Genomic DNA, 16,187 nt, shown 5'->3' with positions numbered 1-16,187 from the left:
CTCTTGCTAATGCAGGCGTGAATAACTCCAGTTTAGTGTAGTGGTTAAGAGCAGTTGACTCTAATCTAGGGAACTGGGTTTGATTCCCTACTGCTCTACATGCAGCTGCTGGGTGACCTTGGGCCACTGACAGTTCTCTCAGAGTTATTCTCTCAAGAGCAGTTCTCTCAAAGCCCCCGCAACCCCACCTACCTCTCAGGGTGCCTATTGTGGGGACGGGAAGGAGACTGTAAGCCACTCTGAGACTTCAAGTGAAGGGCAGGGTATAAATCCAATCTCCTCCTTCTCCTCCTCCTCTTCTTCAACACTTACATGAGCCATAATAGATGCTGACTAGAACAATAGCTGCTGACTGGAACAAAGGGGCCCACCTTGTGATATCACCTGTAACAGTTGGGGTGGGCTTCTCAGTTGGTCAGCTGGTATTCTTTCCACACACACACACACCAGAATCATCTTGTCATATCCTTGTTCTTAGATGTGGAAGAGGCTGGAATGGATTGGAATACCTTTGTGTCAGTGTCTTGCTCCCCCTGCCTTAGCAGAAGGTGCTGTGGACCACAGAAAATGGTTCTGCTGGGCCACACACAGCCATATGTCATACACCCCTATGATATGCTGGGCCTGCAAATATGCTAGGCACTTCTTGAGTGAATAAAGGGCTGGATCCAATCAGGTTTGCTGTTAATGAAAAAGGGAGGAGGGGATCGCCTTTGACCACCAAACTTCCTGTGCCAGAGACCATGAAACCTGCATAAACAAAAGCCATATGCGAAGGGAGCTGGAGAATTTAGGGAAACTGAGTGACACTGAGCAAGACAGTTGGCTGGATTCAACCCAAAGTATCTTATGTAAGAGGGAAATTAATTGCTACCTGGGAAGAATAATTGCTTGGGGGGATTTTTTTAAAAAATATATTCAAAGACCAAATTCCAAGTGACCATTAAGTCCCTTCCAGAATGTCACTGCTTTTTAAAGATATAGTTGCCCAGGAAATTGCTTACTCTGTCATTCTAGATGTATGACCTTGTATTTGGCTACCTTAATGTGTGTATTGTGAGAACAAGCCAAGCTTACCCAGCAATCCAGATCGTTTTATGTATGACTGCCAAGTTTTCATCATTATTCACCACCAATCTCCCCTATCTTTACGTCATTTGCAAACTTCCATTCAGTTGCAAATTGTTCCAGATGCTTGTCAAAAAAAAAAATCAGAATTGCACTTAAGACCAGGATGTAATGCATTGTGCTGACAATACAGGAAAGAAATCACAACGAAAAATTGAAACGCCAAAAGAAAATGAAGTTTAATATGCTGTTCTGTCCACAGTTTCATACTTGAGAATGAAAATAAGTTCCACCCCTTGGGTTAAAACCAATATGGTCATCCCAGAGTCAGGAAAAGAAATATTAATAGCATACTGATGTATCCTTCATTCAATCTCTCTTGCTGTGGAAGCTTTGACCTTTCAGTCAGACCTTCTGCCATTTCTATGGTCTAAATCTATTCTATATGACAGTCTTCACACCATCTAGCCCTCAGCAATGCACAGGATGACTTGAACTTGACTCTTAGGTTGAGTGATCATTCCTAGCCTCCAGTTAATGGCTAGGGGGGTGGGAAACAGAAGCCCAAAAGAGGTCAGTCCTCTAACATACTAGGAAAGTCAAAGTACAAGACCATACGGGTTAAATGCTGCAGAGATTCCAATAACAAGATGGCTGCCATTTCTTCATATGCCACATAGAGACAGTCACAACAGGTACAATAGGGTAGCCACATATCTATTTACAGGTCACGCTGGCTTAAGCACCAGAGTAGGAGTATGAGGCTCTCTACTCTTGCCCCTAACTTACCTCACTGTACTCTGTTATCTGAAGGACTTTTCTCCTACACTGCTAATTCTGTTGAGCAGAAAAGTGCTGACATGGTGAGGTAAATTTAAGAGGGAAAATGCTAGCTTTTCAGTTGCACACTCATTTTCATATAAAGCAATAGATGTACAGATATTACCGTGTATGAATACTGGCTATCCTATCAAATCCAGCTCAGTCTAGAAACTATGAAAACCAACATAGGTGCACCTTGTCTTTGTGGGAGGAATACTCCCCTCTGTGTATCCATAGAGCTTTCATCTCAAGTCACAACTTGAACCTACCCACATAACCTACCCACTGGTTAGTGGTCCATCTAGCCCAGCAGTCTGTCTCACACAGTGGTCAACCAGTTCCTCTGGAGGTCCTACAACATAGAGGCCAAGGCCTTCCCCTGATGTTGCCTCCTGGCACTGCTGTTCAGAGGTTGACAGGCTCTGAACATGAAGGTTCCCTTTAGTCACCACGGCTAACATCCACTGATTGACCTATCTTCCATGAATCTATCTAATCCCCTTTTAAAGCTATCTAAGCCTATGGCAGTGAATTCCACATTTTAATCACTCTCTGTGTAAAGAATTATTTATTTTTGTCCATTCTGAATCTACTGTCCATCAACTTCACTGAATAGCTTTGAGTTCTAGTATTTTGGGAGAGGGAGAAAAAGTTCACATGCATCTACACAGAGCATTTTGGTGTGTGGCACTGCCACAATCCACACCATGGATAATGCACAGGGACACCCACAAAGCCAGTGCAGACTGAATCCTCAGTGCAACCTAAAGCACAGTGGATACTAGAGCTGAAACAAAAGTTTGCAACACAATCTGGCAATATTCAGAGATTGAATCAGGATTACACTTTTTGAATTTCAGGCATTTTCAAATTTAGTTTTAAATGGTACTTTCAGTGAACTTCTCACAAATGTTGTCCTGAAATTCAGAGAAATTAAAAAAAAAAAAAGCACAATATCCACCATTAGTACTTCAGGTCAGAGCCACCAAGAAAGGGAGCGAAGAGACACAAGTCAAAAGTCCATAGGGCCCACAGATCTAGGCAAGTCTTGCAATTAGTTTGCCTGTAAAGTCAGGTTCATCTAGGTGGTGACTGGTAGGGACAGATAGAATTGAAAGTATAGGATGGTACAGAGTGCTGGATGGGAAGTAGCTAAAGTGGTATCTGCCATCCTCTGCATAGAAAGACCATACAAATGGTCCATCTAGTACAGCAGTTACTCTGGAGGGCCTACAACAGGATACAAAGATTGAGGCCTTCCCCTGATGTTGCCTCTTCATACTGGTATTCAGAGGTTTACTGCCTCAGAATGTGGAGATTCCCTTTCGTTGCCACAACTAGTTGCCTCTGATATATCTGATAGAGACAACACCGGTTAAAAATGTAAGTTGCTTTCACTTGCAGAAAAAGGGGCATCTTTGTCTGGGGCCTGTGGTGGTTCTTGGCAGGTGTACCCAAAGAAGGGAGCAGAACACCATCCTTTTGATCTCAACTTCTTCTACCACCTCCAGACTTTTCTCCAGGCTTTTCCATACTCTTCTTTTCACTGCAAGTGTACCCTTATTGCTTTGTTACTTTTTATTCTTTCCTGCATTTGTTTTACTCCCTCTAGGGGTCGCTTCAATATTATATCACTGTATCTGTGGCATACTTCCCTCCACTTTAAATGTGCAAGTGGCAAAAAAGGATAGTGCAGAAAAGCCCACCTGCCGGAAAACAGGCATCCAACATAGTGTCTCCCATCAAGGATGAGCATTCTGCCAGGCTGTGGGTCTCAATAGGCCCCCAACCATGTGAGTCTCCGATGCCAGCCCAGCCCCAACAGCTTATACCAGAACGAATTTGCTAGCCCGTGTTCAAACTCACCATGGGGAAGATCAGAGGTTAGATGGGGCATGACGTAGCTCTGGACTAGCTCCCACTCAAAGTCGTCCTCTACGCCTTGGCTATACTCACATTGGTTTAGGTCCCCATCTTCCTCAAAGGTACAGCCAGCTGTGTGGAGACAAAGAGAAACAATGGCATGAATTAGTAATGTACAGCCGTGCAACAAAGACCCCCAACATTTAACCCTATAAGGATAGCTTTAAAAAGCTAATAAATCCAGACAGATTTCTGCTGAATAGGCCCCACCCTCCCAATAGATTGTGCTGTTTGAAATATTCTGAGGAAATTAAGAAACTCTGTGCTATCAAATGTATTGGCATCTGTTTAAGACACAAAATGTGGAACAGAAAGGTCCTCCTCAAGCTGAATTAATCCATAGTCTGCTAGGTAGAGAAGGGAAAGGTTCTGTTACGAAATTCAGTGCTGGGAAAGAAACTGAGTCATTGAGTGATATTAAAAGCTTCTTTTTGAACAGTGAGCTGAAACAGAATGCAGTAAGTACAGTTCGCACATTAGAAAACCCAACTGAACCATAATGAACTCTAGCAAAATACTCTTGATTACAACTGGGACATGATTGGGAATGCCCAGGGACTTGTGGGGGGGAGGCTAGATGGGCGCAAGGCATCTCCAAACAGAGGGGAAAGGAGCACATGAACAAACCTGAGAGTCTTTGAAACTGCAAAAGTGGAATGCCATGAGGTTTACATGGGTGCAAGCCAATCAGAGTTAGCTTTTACTACAAACATGATGGAGTGTCTTGGGGATGACATGGGCACTATTTTATCAGGGCAATCCACAGCCAGCTTTTATCAGGGCAATTCACAATCCAGCTAGCTTTTACTACAAATATCATGGGGTGTCTTGGGGATGACATGGGTGTTAGCCTATCAGGACAATCCACAGCGAGCTTTTGCTACAAATGCACGGATACATTTTTTCCTTAAACTCCTCGCTGGATAAGAAAAGATGGTTTACCCTGAATACAGCAAGAATAGCTCCAAAATGTTGTGCTTGTCATCAACTTTTCACCATCCTTAAACTAGGTCATAAGGTGGGGTAGGGGGAATTCCTAGTGATAGCCGGGATCATATCTTTGGTTGCGGGATGAAAAGGTTTACTTAGTGTAAACCGCCATCAAACAGCAGGTTTTAAGCGCCTCCATTTCAGAGACAGGAGTAATTTAAACCAAATAAGGAGTCACATTTCCTGTCTAAAGACAACATAAAAACGGCAGGTGGGTGAATATAAAATTATAGTTTGCAATATGAAACATGTTAAGGCAGGAGATAGTAAAGGAAGAGAGAACCAAACAGAAAAAAGGGAGATTATAAGAGCCCCAGGGAGGACAAAACACTTTTCTCCCCATCGTGGATTGCTTCATGGACAATTAATCTTCATCAGAAATAATGGAAGTCTCTCTCGCATATTCATAGTCTTTAATAGGAGACTGGCAAATTAGCTACTGTTTTGCTAATGCCCCAACTAAGGATACTTTCTAATTTCTCACTCCTGCAGTTGCAACCCCAAATCATCATTTCAAGTTTATATCTTCTGCAAGCAAACCAAAACTCAAATTTGTTATTGTTTGTACTATTTTCCATTTACTCACACCTAACTTTCCCCTTAGAAAGAACATAATTTTCAACATTAATTGTGCATCAATGAAGTAATGCCCTGACCTGGAAAGCCCAGACTAGTCCGATTTTGACTGATCTCAGAAGCTGGGTCAGCCATGGTTCGTATTTGGATGGGAAACACTACCAAGAAATACTAGGGTCACTAGGCAGACCACCTCTAAGCATATCATGCCTTGAAAACCCTACAGGGTCATAGGTTTGCCAGGTTTACTTATCCGGCTGGCAGGGGGTGAGAGTAAGCCTTCCAGGAGTGGGAAGGGCAGGGGTGACATCACTGTACATGATGTCATCAGCGTGATGACATTATGCTGAAGTGACACCATCACACCGGACATGTCATGGGATGATGCGCAAACATTTTGGTCAACATTCTATGGTTACCATATACTTTTGGCCAAAATGCTAGAGTATCACCATGCAATGTGGCCAGCATGATGACGCTGACGCAAAAAGGGGCTGTTTGGGTGTGGAGCTTCCCCTGACAGCCAGGTGGCAGGCAGTGGATTGGAGCCCCCAAAATCAGGGGAAACCCCACCCAAACCAAGGGTCTGACAACCCTACAGGGTTGCCATAAGTCAGCTCTGATTTCACAGCCAATATATAAATAAAAGCTACGTAATACATGGATGACATATATCATATGTATAAATATCATACACCAAGGACAATCATTTTGGCCTGGATGGCAAAAGCCCTGCCAGATCTGCCTGAGAAGATGTTGATGTGTGGTGGAGTTTCCATTGATCCCTAGAGCTGCCCTGGAAGTGACAAAAGATAGCTCTAGGAATTGCTGAAAACTCTATGGTAAAATATGATGCTTCACTTAATCAAAAATTCTCCTGCTGCCTCTCCAAGCAGTGGTGAGCAATGGGACCTGGGGAAAGGGCCTCCCCTATCCCCAGCAGGGGCTTTGACAGTCCTAATTCATCTAGACTTGCTGGAAACAAGCTAAGTCCCAGTGCCTCAGAGACTCACTTTTGTCCCTTGGATGGAGAACCAGCTCAATGCATTGTGCTAAATTGTCTGGAATGCAAGGTCAAGGGTTGCCTATCCTTGTCACATATGTTGTACAAGCAATTCATACAAAGTGAGCAAGCAGTACAAATTTATGTATAAAGCCAACGGTGAAAAGCGGAGAAATGAAGCCGTCCAACAAAATGTGTAGCCTCTGTAGCAGTAGTAAGAGCAAGAATCCTGAAGCACCTTAAAAATTAACAAAACTTGTGGCAGGGTATGAGCTTTCCTGAGCTACTGGACTCTTGCTCTTTTCTACTGCATCCAACGGAAAGAATCAAGAACTAGAAAGAGAAATGGAATAGGGAATGTTTGATTCCAGCAGGAGCTGCAGTAATGACAATTTAAAGAGAAGAAACCGGGAAGGAATGCCATCCTGAATATTTGCAGTAATATCCCCACACACACACAGACACACACACAAAATTCATCTCTCCATGGCTACCAAAAGGATTTGAGAACCAAGCAGGAAGTGTGAAATCATATTTCTGTCTGTGATTTTTCACAGTGTATGTGCAGAGTGATGTTTGGAAAGACAAGAAAGGCAGGAAGTTCCATCCCTTAGCTTCTCCTTATACGTGGCAGAGGAGTAAGGTCACATCTTTCCACCCAGTCCACCAAGCATGTGTATCCCACTTCCAGCACACCCCAATGCCCATACACACATTCCACATCTGAATAGGACATGTGTACCAAAAAGTCTCTTTATAGTTATTTGGAGGGGAAACAGACCACAAGATTTGGGCTTTTGCACATCTGCACCCATTGAAGTGTGACACCAATGTGAGAGAATAAGCAGAGGTATTTAAGATAAGCGGGCAAGGTAGGAAGGCATGGCACTATGCCATAGGTAAGACTGCCAATCTCCTGGTGGGTCATGGACTTCTCCCACAATTATAACTGATTTTTTCATGGAGATAACAGCAATCTGGGAGAGACTCTGTGTAGGATTCCCATCTTCCCATGGGGGACATCTCCTGTCCTGAGTTCCTTTTGCCTACTGCGGGTCATCTGGGCAGCAGGAAGAAATGCCTGGGAAAATCAGCAGGAGCTCAATCGATGTGGTGTGATGCTTGTAACACCCTAATATCATATCAAGGATCACTGCCTAGGCACCCTGCTCCCATTACATCATGCTGAAGGATCTACCCTATCTGCTTTATATTGTCTACATCATGCAACAGCATCTTTTACTAATTTAATATCAAGATCGGTGTTTGCTCGTGTGTGTGTGATGCCATTACCTTATGGCAACCCCATGAATTAGTGTCCCCAAAATGTCCTATCCTTAACAGCCTGGCTCAGGTCTTGCAAACTGAGGACCGTGGATTCCTTGACTGAGTCCATCCATCTCATGTTGGGTCTTCCTCTTTTCCTGCTGCCTTCAGCTTTTCCTAGCATTATTGTCTTTTCCATTGACTCTTCTCTTCTTGTAACCTGACTAAAGTATAATAGCTGTGATTTAGTCATTTTAGCTTCTAAGTTTGTCTTGTAAGTTTGTTCTAAAAGGGAAAAAATTCATAATTGTTCTAAGAAAAGCTATGGTTGCCAACTCTGGATTGGGAAACGCCTGGAGATTTGGGGATGGAGTCTGAAGAGGGGGGGGGGAGCTCCGCAGAGATGTGATGCCACAGTGTCTACCCTACAAAGCTGCTGTTTTTCTCCAAGAGAACTGATCTCTATAGCCTGAGGATCAGTGGAAATTCAAGGTCCTACTTGGAGGGCAACACAAATAGCAGGTCAAAATCCAGCTCCGCAACTGTGATGTACATAAGCACACTAGGCAATACTTTGGACTCAAGTTAAATTGTGCTGAAAGCTACAATCTGTTACATGATTTTGCTGAAGTAAATCCTATTAAAATAGGATGTGCGGCTGAGAAAACGCAATAAGCATTGTCATGTAAATCCCAAAGGCCTTCGGATTCGGGAAAACAATACAAACACACTCTCAGCTAACATCAAATGTAGTTCAAGAGAAAATGAAAATGAAAGCAGCAAACAGTTCAAATCACACTGGACAGTATCAAAAGAGGGGCCAAGTGGGATGCATTGAGTTCTCTGCAAATAAACATAATATTTTAGAAGACTTGCTGTTTGTTCTTGTACAAGCCTGGGAATTTATACTTCAATTGCGTTTAAGCCTGGGATTTTATACTTCAGTTGTGTTTAAATTTATTTCGATTTATTTAAATTTAAATGAAAGTAGAAAAGATTTATTGTATGTGGCCATTGGCTGTCACAATATAAATTTAAATGTATTTATTGACATTTATTCACTTAAAATATTTACAAACTATCTTGTTTCTCTCACCAACAGGGACTCAAACCAAATTTAGAAAGGGAGGGGCTGTGGATCAGCAGAAAAAGCCTCTCTGATTAGCATGCAGAAGGTCCAAGGTTCAATCCCCATCATCGTCAGTGCAAGGGACCAGAAACTGGTGATGTGAAAGACTTCAGCCTGAGACCCTAGAGAGCTGCTGCCAGTCTGAGAAGGCAATACTGACTTTGATGGACCAGTGGACTAGCTCAGGGTAAAGCAGCTGCATGTGTGTTTATGTGTGAAGAACCTGTTCTTTAGGAGTTGTATGCCTCTTCTTTGGGGATTTGCAGACATGAGGGTGGGTAAGCTATGAGAATCCTGATCTGGATACCCCAAGCTAGCCTGATCTCATCAGATCTTGGGAGCTAAGCAGGATCATCTCCGGTTAGTATTTGGGAGACCACCAAAGAATACCAGAGTTGCTACCCAGAGGCAGGCAATGACCACCTACCTGTTAACGTCTCTTGCCTTGAAAAGGCTATGGGGTGGCCATAAGTCAGCTGCAACAACAGCCCTTTCCACCATCACTACCAAGCTATGGGAAAGGACATGCTCTGGAAGAAGATATAGCCCTAGCGGGGAGGGCAAAACGGAAAGGAATCTGTCCTTTGCGTAGAGCTTCAGCTACAGCTTGGGGGGGGGGGGGGAGAGGCCAAGCAAAAGGAAGGCACTATTGAACAGGATGTGTAGCACCATAGGAAGATGAGCCATGGCCATACCTGCTAATAGGCTGCTATCAGTAAGAGGCAAGTTCAAGATTCAGGGCTGAGCTTGGATAAAAATGCTAGAGCAATCAGCACATCCCTTGTTTTGGCTTAAGAAAATCCATCAGGCTCCATCAGACTGATCTACCTATTGTACGAGCTGAGAGACCATAGTTGGTGGTTTATCCTGCAAACTGAGTATTGCTAGGGAACTTCCACACATTATTGACATTGTGCTTATGCTTACAGGACCACCGGTCCCTTTAGCTCAGCATCCTCTCCTCTGACCAGCAGCAACTTCTTCAGGATCTCTGGCAAAGTCTTTCCCAACATATGTGCTACCAAAGATACTTCCCTAACTGACAATGCCAGATATCAAGCCTCAGACCTGCAAAGCATGTACTATAACCATGACCTACAATCCCTCCTGACAGCAAAAGCATCTAAGATATGGACAGGGCTGCCATCACTGTGACAGCAAATGCCAAGAGATATTTGGGATGGTTTCTAAGATGGGTGGAGTTTCAGGGAAATGTCACAACATTTCTGTGCACTGGTCTCAGAATTTCTTCAATTTCTATGGTGAATTCTTCAGGGACCGGGAGATTCCTGGAGCATCTCAGAAGATGTGACATTACTTCCAATGGAAGATCAGAGCATGCGTTCACTTTCAGGTGACGCCCTAGGAATCCCTCCTATCGCTGTGGTCTTTACCAAAGAGATTAGGGACATTCCTGGAGTACCGCCTTTAATGTCACTTTGTGCTCCCTCTCCCTCATTTTCCTCTCGTGTCTCAAATTAAAATGGGTGGGGAGGGGGGAACACTCATTCTCAGCATACAAATGGCAAGCCTAAAGACAGGCACCGGATACAGTAGCCGAAGCCTTTGGGGATCACTTAATCAGAAGGTGGGAATCGCATGGCAGGAGAGCCAGCCGTGAATGGCAGTGTCTGCTGCTTATCTGGTAGTCCAAGAGTACCTACAAAGCATTAGTGACCATGTGCCTCTGCTCAGAGTTGGCTGATTCAATAACGAATCTTCGTTGAAACAAAGTATCCAGTTTATTGATATCATAGTTCTCGACTACAGTAAGATTGAAAGACTAAAGATCATACAGTAGAATGCAATCTTTTAAGGTACACTTCAAAGGGATTCTTGAGGGAGGGGTACTATGCAGGGCACATTCACACATTGATGTTACAATTTCGTTCTCAGGCCTGGTATGGCCTTGAGCATCTCTTGGCTCCAACCTCCCCCGATGCCAAGCCTGAGAAGGCCTGATTAACCCTTTCACATATTCCCATTTCAAAGCAAGGCTACATAACAAAGGAAAGGAGGGGGGGGGGAGGAGAGTTCAAGCTAGCAGCAATGAAATACAGTATGGCTTTACCCAGGGTGCTTTTCCCCTGAACCAAAGTTTAGATATACACTTGACCAAAGTTTTAAGCAGACTTGACACAGAGGACCACTGGTCCCACTAGTTCAGCATCATTTCCTCTGACTGGCAGCAACTCACAGGCAAAGAAAAGCCTTTCTCAGCACCAACTACCTGAGATCCTTTCCCTGGAGATGCCAGGGATTGACCGCTGGATCTTGTTTAGTTTTTTTTTTTTAATGCACCACCCACCTCCTCTCCTTAAGACTCCAGGCTGCTAGCAATGTGAGAACCAGTGGCAAGGGCATAAAAATGCTAATTCCATTAACAAGAGTGGGGAAAGGGGGAAAAACATGCAAGGTAAAATCAAAAATTAAAAAGCAATACAAATTGAAAGTAAACTGAAAGCAAACACACAGGCAGATTAAATACAACGGCACAGATTGAAAGAAAACAAAACACGTATATTGAAACCAGAGCCAATTCTGCCCAAAGCCGTTTGCCCTCCCTCTATTACCCTCTGAAATAGAACTCTCTTGCAAGCCTTCCTAAATATAGTAAATGAAGGCGACCTTCAGAAAGCAAAACAGGTGCTCCACCACTGACCCGCACTTCTTTCCTTCACATGCCCTGGATCAGGCTTGCTTTTATTAGGGTCTGCACAGAGAGAATGAGAAAAATGTGTATGTTGAAAAAAAGCCCTCCAGGAGGATTGCTGAGTCCCAGTCATTAGTCTACACTGCAAACTTCAAAGGAGATTTCTTCTTTTTTTAAAAAATGGCAGCTATGAGCATTAGCAACACGGTAACATCTGCAAAACAGTTCAGATGAGGAGGGCTCGTGACTCAGTGGAAGAGCACCCATCTGCTTGGAACGCAGAAGGTCCCAGGTTCAATCCCCAGCATCTCCAATTAAAAGGCTCAGTTAGCAGGTAATGTGAAAGATCTCTATTTGAGACCCTGGAGTGCCACTGACAGTCAGAGTAGACAGTACTGACCTTGATAGACCAAAGGTCTGATTCAGAATAAGGCAGCTTTGTGTGTTCTTGATGGACCTGCTTATCAAACCTTGGACTGACATTTCTACAGAGCTACTGCCTGTCTGCATATTGACCATGATGGACCAAGGGTCTTACTCTGTGGAAAGCAGCTTCATTGTGAATAGCAACAGGGAAGGAAAAAGCTCTGTTTTCTCATCTCTTGGGCAGCCATTATTGCAGGGGTGGCCAATGGTAGCTCTCCAGATGTTTTTTGCCTACAACTCCCATCAGCCCCAGCAAGCATGGCCAATGGCTGGGGCTAATGGGAGTTGTAGGCAAAAAACATCTGGAGAGCTACCATTGGCCACCCCTGCGGGTTACCAACAACCAGGTGGATAGGAGAAACATAAATACACCATGTAAAGGGCTTTTTGTGAAGAAAAAGCCCAGCAGGGACTTATTTGCATATTAGGTCACACCCCCTGATGCCAAGCCAGCCAGAACTGCATTCCTGTGCATTCCTGCTCCAAAAAAGCCCTGAATACAATATTTAACCACTATTCACTAAAGTCCTCTTTATCTTGTGCATAAGCACTCAAGCATCAATGAAGTCCATAAATACTATAGTTATACAATACAGGAATTGATGTGTAACACAAAGTCTATAAGAGTCCATGCTGGTATCCAGAATAATTCAACAGGTGAACCACAATCCAGCAGACCAAAGTTCAATCCAAATGCGACAACATGCTTCCTAGGTTAAATTGCATGTTTCAAAAAGCAGACATTTTCCTCTGGTCACAATTTAGTCTGGAACCACTGCTCAAAGAAACATTCACATAACAAGATTGCTTCCACAATACTTCTGGAAGATTCCGGAGATCTCCCAGAATTACAACTGATCTCCAGACTACAGAGATCAGCTCCACTAGTGAAAGTAGCATCTTTGGAGGATGGACTCTATGGCATTGTACCCTGCTGCTCACCCAAGTTCTACCGTTCAAATCTCTAGGAATATACCAAGCCAGAGTTCAAAACCCTGATAAGATCCCTCCCCACTCCAAACCCTGCCCTCCCCAGGTTCCACCCCCAAATTTCCAGGAATTTCCCAACTTAGAGTTGACAACCCTGCATTATACCCTGATGAAGTTCCTCCCCTTCCCAAACCCTGCCCTCCCCAAGTCTCCAATCCCCAAACTTCCAGGAGTTGGCAACTGTATTCTCAGACCCGTCAGCCCCTCTTCCAGCACACAGGCTGAGCTTTGCAAGAGAGCAGTACCACAGCGTGCCGCAAGTTACACAAGCCATCCCCTTGTGGCTCAGCCCTGGGGGCATCTTTATGCTCCACTGCGTCTCTGTACTCCGGCCAAGCCCAAAAAGGTACTTGGGTTTGTCTTTCTTTGGCTGTTATTATTATTATCATACGGCATGTTAACTGGTGCAGCCCAGCTTGTTATGCGCTGACCTATTGTTCCATTATAACCGCAAATTATACGCAGGGCAGGGCTTCAGTAATAATTAATGCCGGCCCCCTGGGCTGACAAGAGCCGGCACATTAAGAAAAGCTCTGAGCCAGCAGAAGGAGGAAAAACAAACATTCCCCCAACAGCCTAGCCGACTAGGAGAGCCTATTTATTATTTTGTCGGCTTGTTAATTTTTTAACTCCCTATCCCTCACCCCCAATCAAAACGCAGTGGTCACTTCTCTCCCCCGGACATTCTGCTCGGCTTCAGAAAAGACACACAAGGCCAGCTAAAGGGCCTCACAAGGTGATCAGAATGCAGCGGCCCAAGGCAGAGGGGAAGGAGAGAGCACAGTGGCTACAAAATGAAGGCATGAATTGCAAAGAGTTTGGTCTGAATCATGGCTTTCTGGCCTGAAGTCAATAGATTGCCCAAGGCAAACCAACTGACAAGTTAAACACATAAACACACATGGACACACAATGTTGCCTCATATTGAATCAGACCATCAGTCCATCAAAGTCCATCAAAGTCCATCAAAGTTAGAATTGTCTACTCAGATTGGCAGCAGCTCTCCAGGGTCTCAGGCAGAGGTCTTTCACACCACCTACTGCCTGGACCTTTTTAACTGGAGAGACCAGGGACTGAACCTGGGATTCTGCATGCCTAACAGATGCTCTACCACTGAATCACAGCTCTGTGAGCCCCACATGAGCCCATGTGAAGCTGTCTCTTGAGTCACACCATTAGTTGATCAAGGCCCATCTTGTCTACTGACAGCAGCTCTCCAAGGTGTCCGCCAGAGTTCTTTCCTATCACTTTCTACCTGGTCTTTTTAACCAGAAATGCTGCAACGCTACTGAACACATGAAGCTGCCTTATGCTGAGTCATACTCTTGGTTATCAAGCAAAGTCAGTCTTGTCTACTCTCACCAGCAGTGACTCTCCCAGGTCTCAAGATTACTCCCACAAGCAGTGACTCTGAGTCTTTCACTTTACCTGCTACCTGCTACCAGGGGGAGCTGAGGATTGAAGCTGGGACCTTCTGCGTGCAAGGCAGTTGCTCTACCTTAACCATGGTCCCTCCATTCCAAGCTCCTATCAAGGAAGAATGAAAGCACATGGGAGGAGTGAGGCTATATCCATTAGCCCTTTCCCCATTATATGCATTCAGCATATAGTTATGAACAGACGTCTATGTCCCTACAAGTATATGCATTGTAGTTCCTGTACCTGAGATCAGGATCATGAATTGCACAGACAAAGCCTATGTGGACATGTACAGCTAGAGTTGCCAGGTCTGTGTCACCTGGAGGTCCCTCTTATCACCATGGCAAGTAGCCACTGATGGACCCCTAAGAATCTATCTGGCCCCCTTTCAAAGCCATCCATGCTAGGGGCCATCACTACACTAGCAGCAACTTTAATTACTTGTACACTACATAAGTACCCCTTTTGGTCCATCCTGAAGAACCCCCTTTGGCCCATCCTACTCCCTTGCCTATGTACCTCTAGGAGACATCAAATTGTTTAAATGTGCAATCCAGTATTGTTATAATTTTTCAATTACTTTTTTTAGAAGGCCTTTGGATCAAGAAATTGGCATCCAGCCAACACAACTTGGGTAGTGCACAATGAACAAGTCAAGGAACAGTGCACATTTTTTGCACAGTCCAGGGACAGGACGTTATACTCAAAGCATCTTGGTCTTGTCGCGAAGACGACGCAGGAACCCGGGTTTCTTAATGACTTTTCTGTTGTTCCATGTGCCGAGCAGCTATTTCTGAAATCCCCCAAAGATTCCTACAAAGTCATCATACGCACTTCCACAAATATACCCTGCATGAAGGAGCAAGGCAAGAAAACAAAACATTTAGTGTGATCCTTGGGGTATGTGTTGGGGAAGATGATATCGGGGAAGAGGCCAGAAACAATTAGAGTGCAGTCATTTGGACACTGAAACATGCAAGTATCAAAAAAGTACCAGAACTGAAGGATGATAATAGATGTTTAAATTATATAAACTGTATCCACATGAAACTTTTGATCTAGTTTTCTGACCAAGTAAGAACAGGGGAGGGGGGGCGGGTTGGATGGTCTACATGGTTCCTCAGTCACATCAGCACATGAAACTGCCAAGCACCATCAGGGGGTGCGGGATCCCCCTGCCCTGAGTTCCCTTTAATTAAAAAAAAAATAAAAACTCACCAGCAATGGGAATGCAATGATGTAACTTTTAGATACAACCCAGAAGTGACCGTGGGTAGCTCCAGGAATCACCAGAAACTCTATGGCTGTACCCAGAAGTACCATCATTGTGTTTGCAATGCCACATACACACACACACACTCACACAAATCCTCCCACCAGCTGCTAAGCTCAGTCCATCAACCCTGTTCCTTATACTAGTCCATCAAATCAGTATTGCCTAATCAGACTGGCAGTGGCTTTCCAGGATGTTGGGTTGAATTCTTTCATATCCTGATCCTTCTTGAGCCGGAAATGCTTGGACTGAAACCCAGTAAATCACAGCCCCTCCCCATCCTCCTTTGATCATCTTCTTATTCCCATCCAGGGCAAACTGTTCTCCAAACCAGTTGGCTACAATGTCTCCAAGAGGATCAAAGTGGATTTCCTAGTTTGTGGATAGGCAGATGCAGATTTTCAGCCCCACCTTACAAATGGCAGCACAATTTTCTTCCTGTGTAGTTTCCTGGCCACCATCTTCCTCCACCACCAATGGGCTTTCTGTTGCCTTTTTTAAATTGAGAACAGGCAAACACAAAGGTCTACTGAGAAATACATGAAATATTCACATCTGTAAAATCTCCATTCACAGCAGCAATGAGTGACCAATGGGGAACAGTCCCCATGTGGAAACACCTGAAAGTTCATATGGCTGCTGAGCTCC

The 16,187-nt window shown here is 44.3% G+C and overlaps 1 protein-coding gene across 12 annotated transcripts in view; it reads right to left on the bottom strand.

The window, feature by feature from the left end:
- PTPRU (protein tyrosine phosphatase receptor type U) overlaps positions 1-16,187 on the bottom strand; it is a 495,642-nt gene that overhangs the window by 307,555 nt on the left and 171,900 nt on the right. For all 12 annotated transcript variants that reach the window (XM_060257887.1, XM_060257891.1, XM_060257888.1 and 9 more), the window contains exon 2: positions 3,757-3,885. In XM_060257887.1, coding sequence (XP_060113870.1) covers positions 3,757-3,885 — 129 coding nt within the window. The remainder of the gene's footprint in view (positions 1-3,756; positions 3,886-16,187) is intronic.

Source organism: Heteronotia binoei, chromosome 17 (assembly GCF_032191835.1).
Source record: "Heteronotia binoei isolate CCM8104 ecotype False Entrance Well chromosome 17, APGP_CSIRO_Hbin_v1, whole genome shotgun sequence".
NCBI classification, from domain to species: Eukaryota; Metazoa; Chordata; class Lepidosauria; order Squamata; family Gekkonidae; genus Heteronotia; species Heteronotia binoei.
The sequence above is the reverse complement of the archived record's forward strand: the minus strand, read 5'-3'. Positions and strand labels throughout refer to the sequence as shown.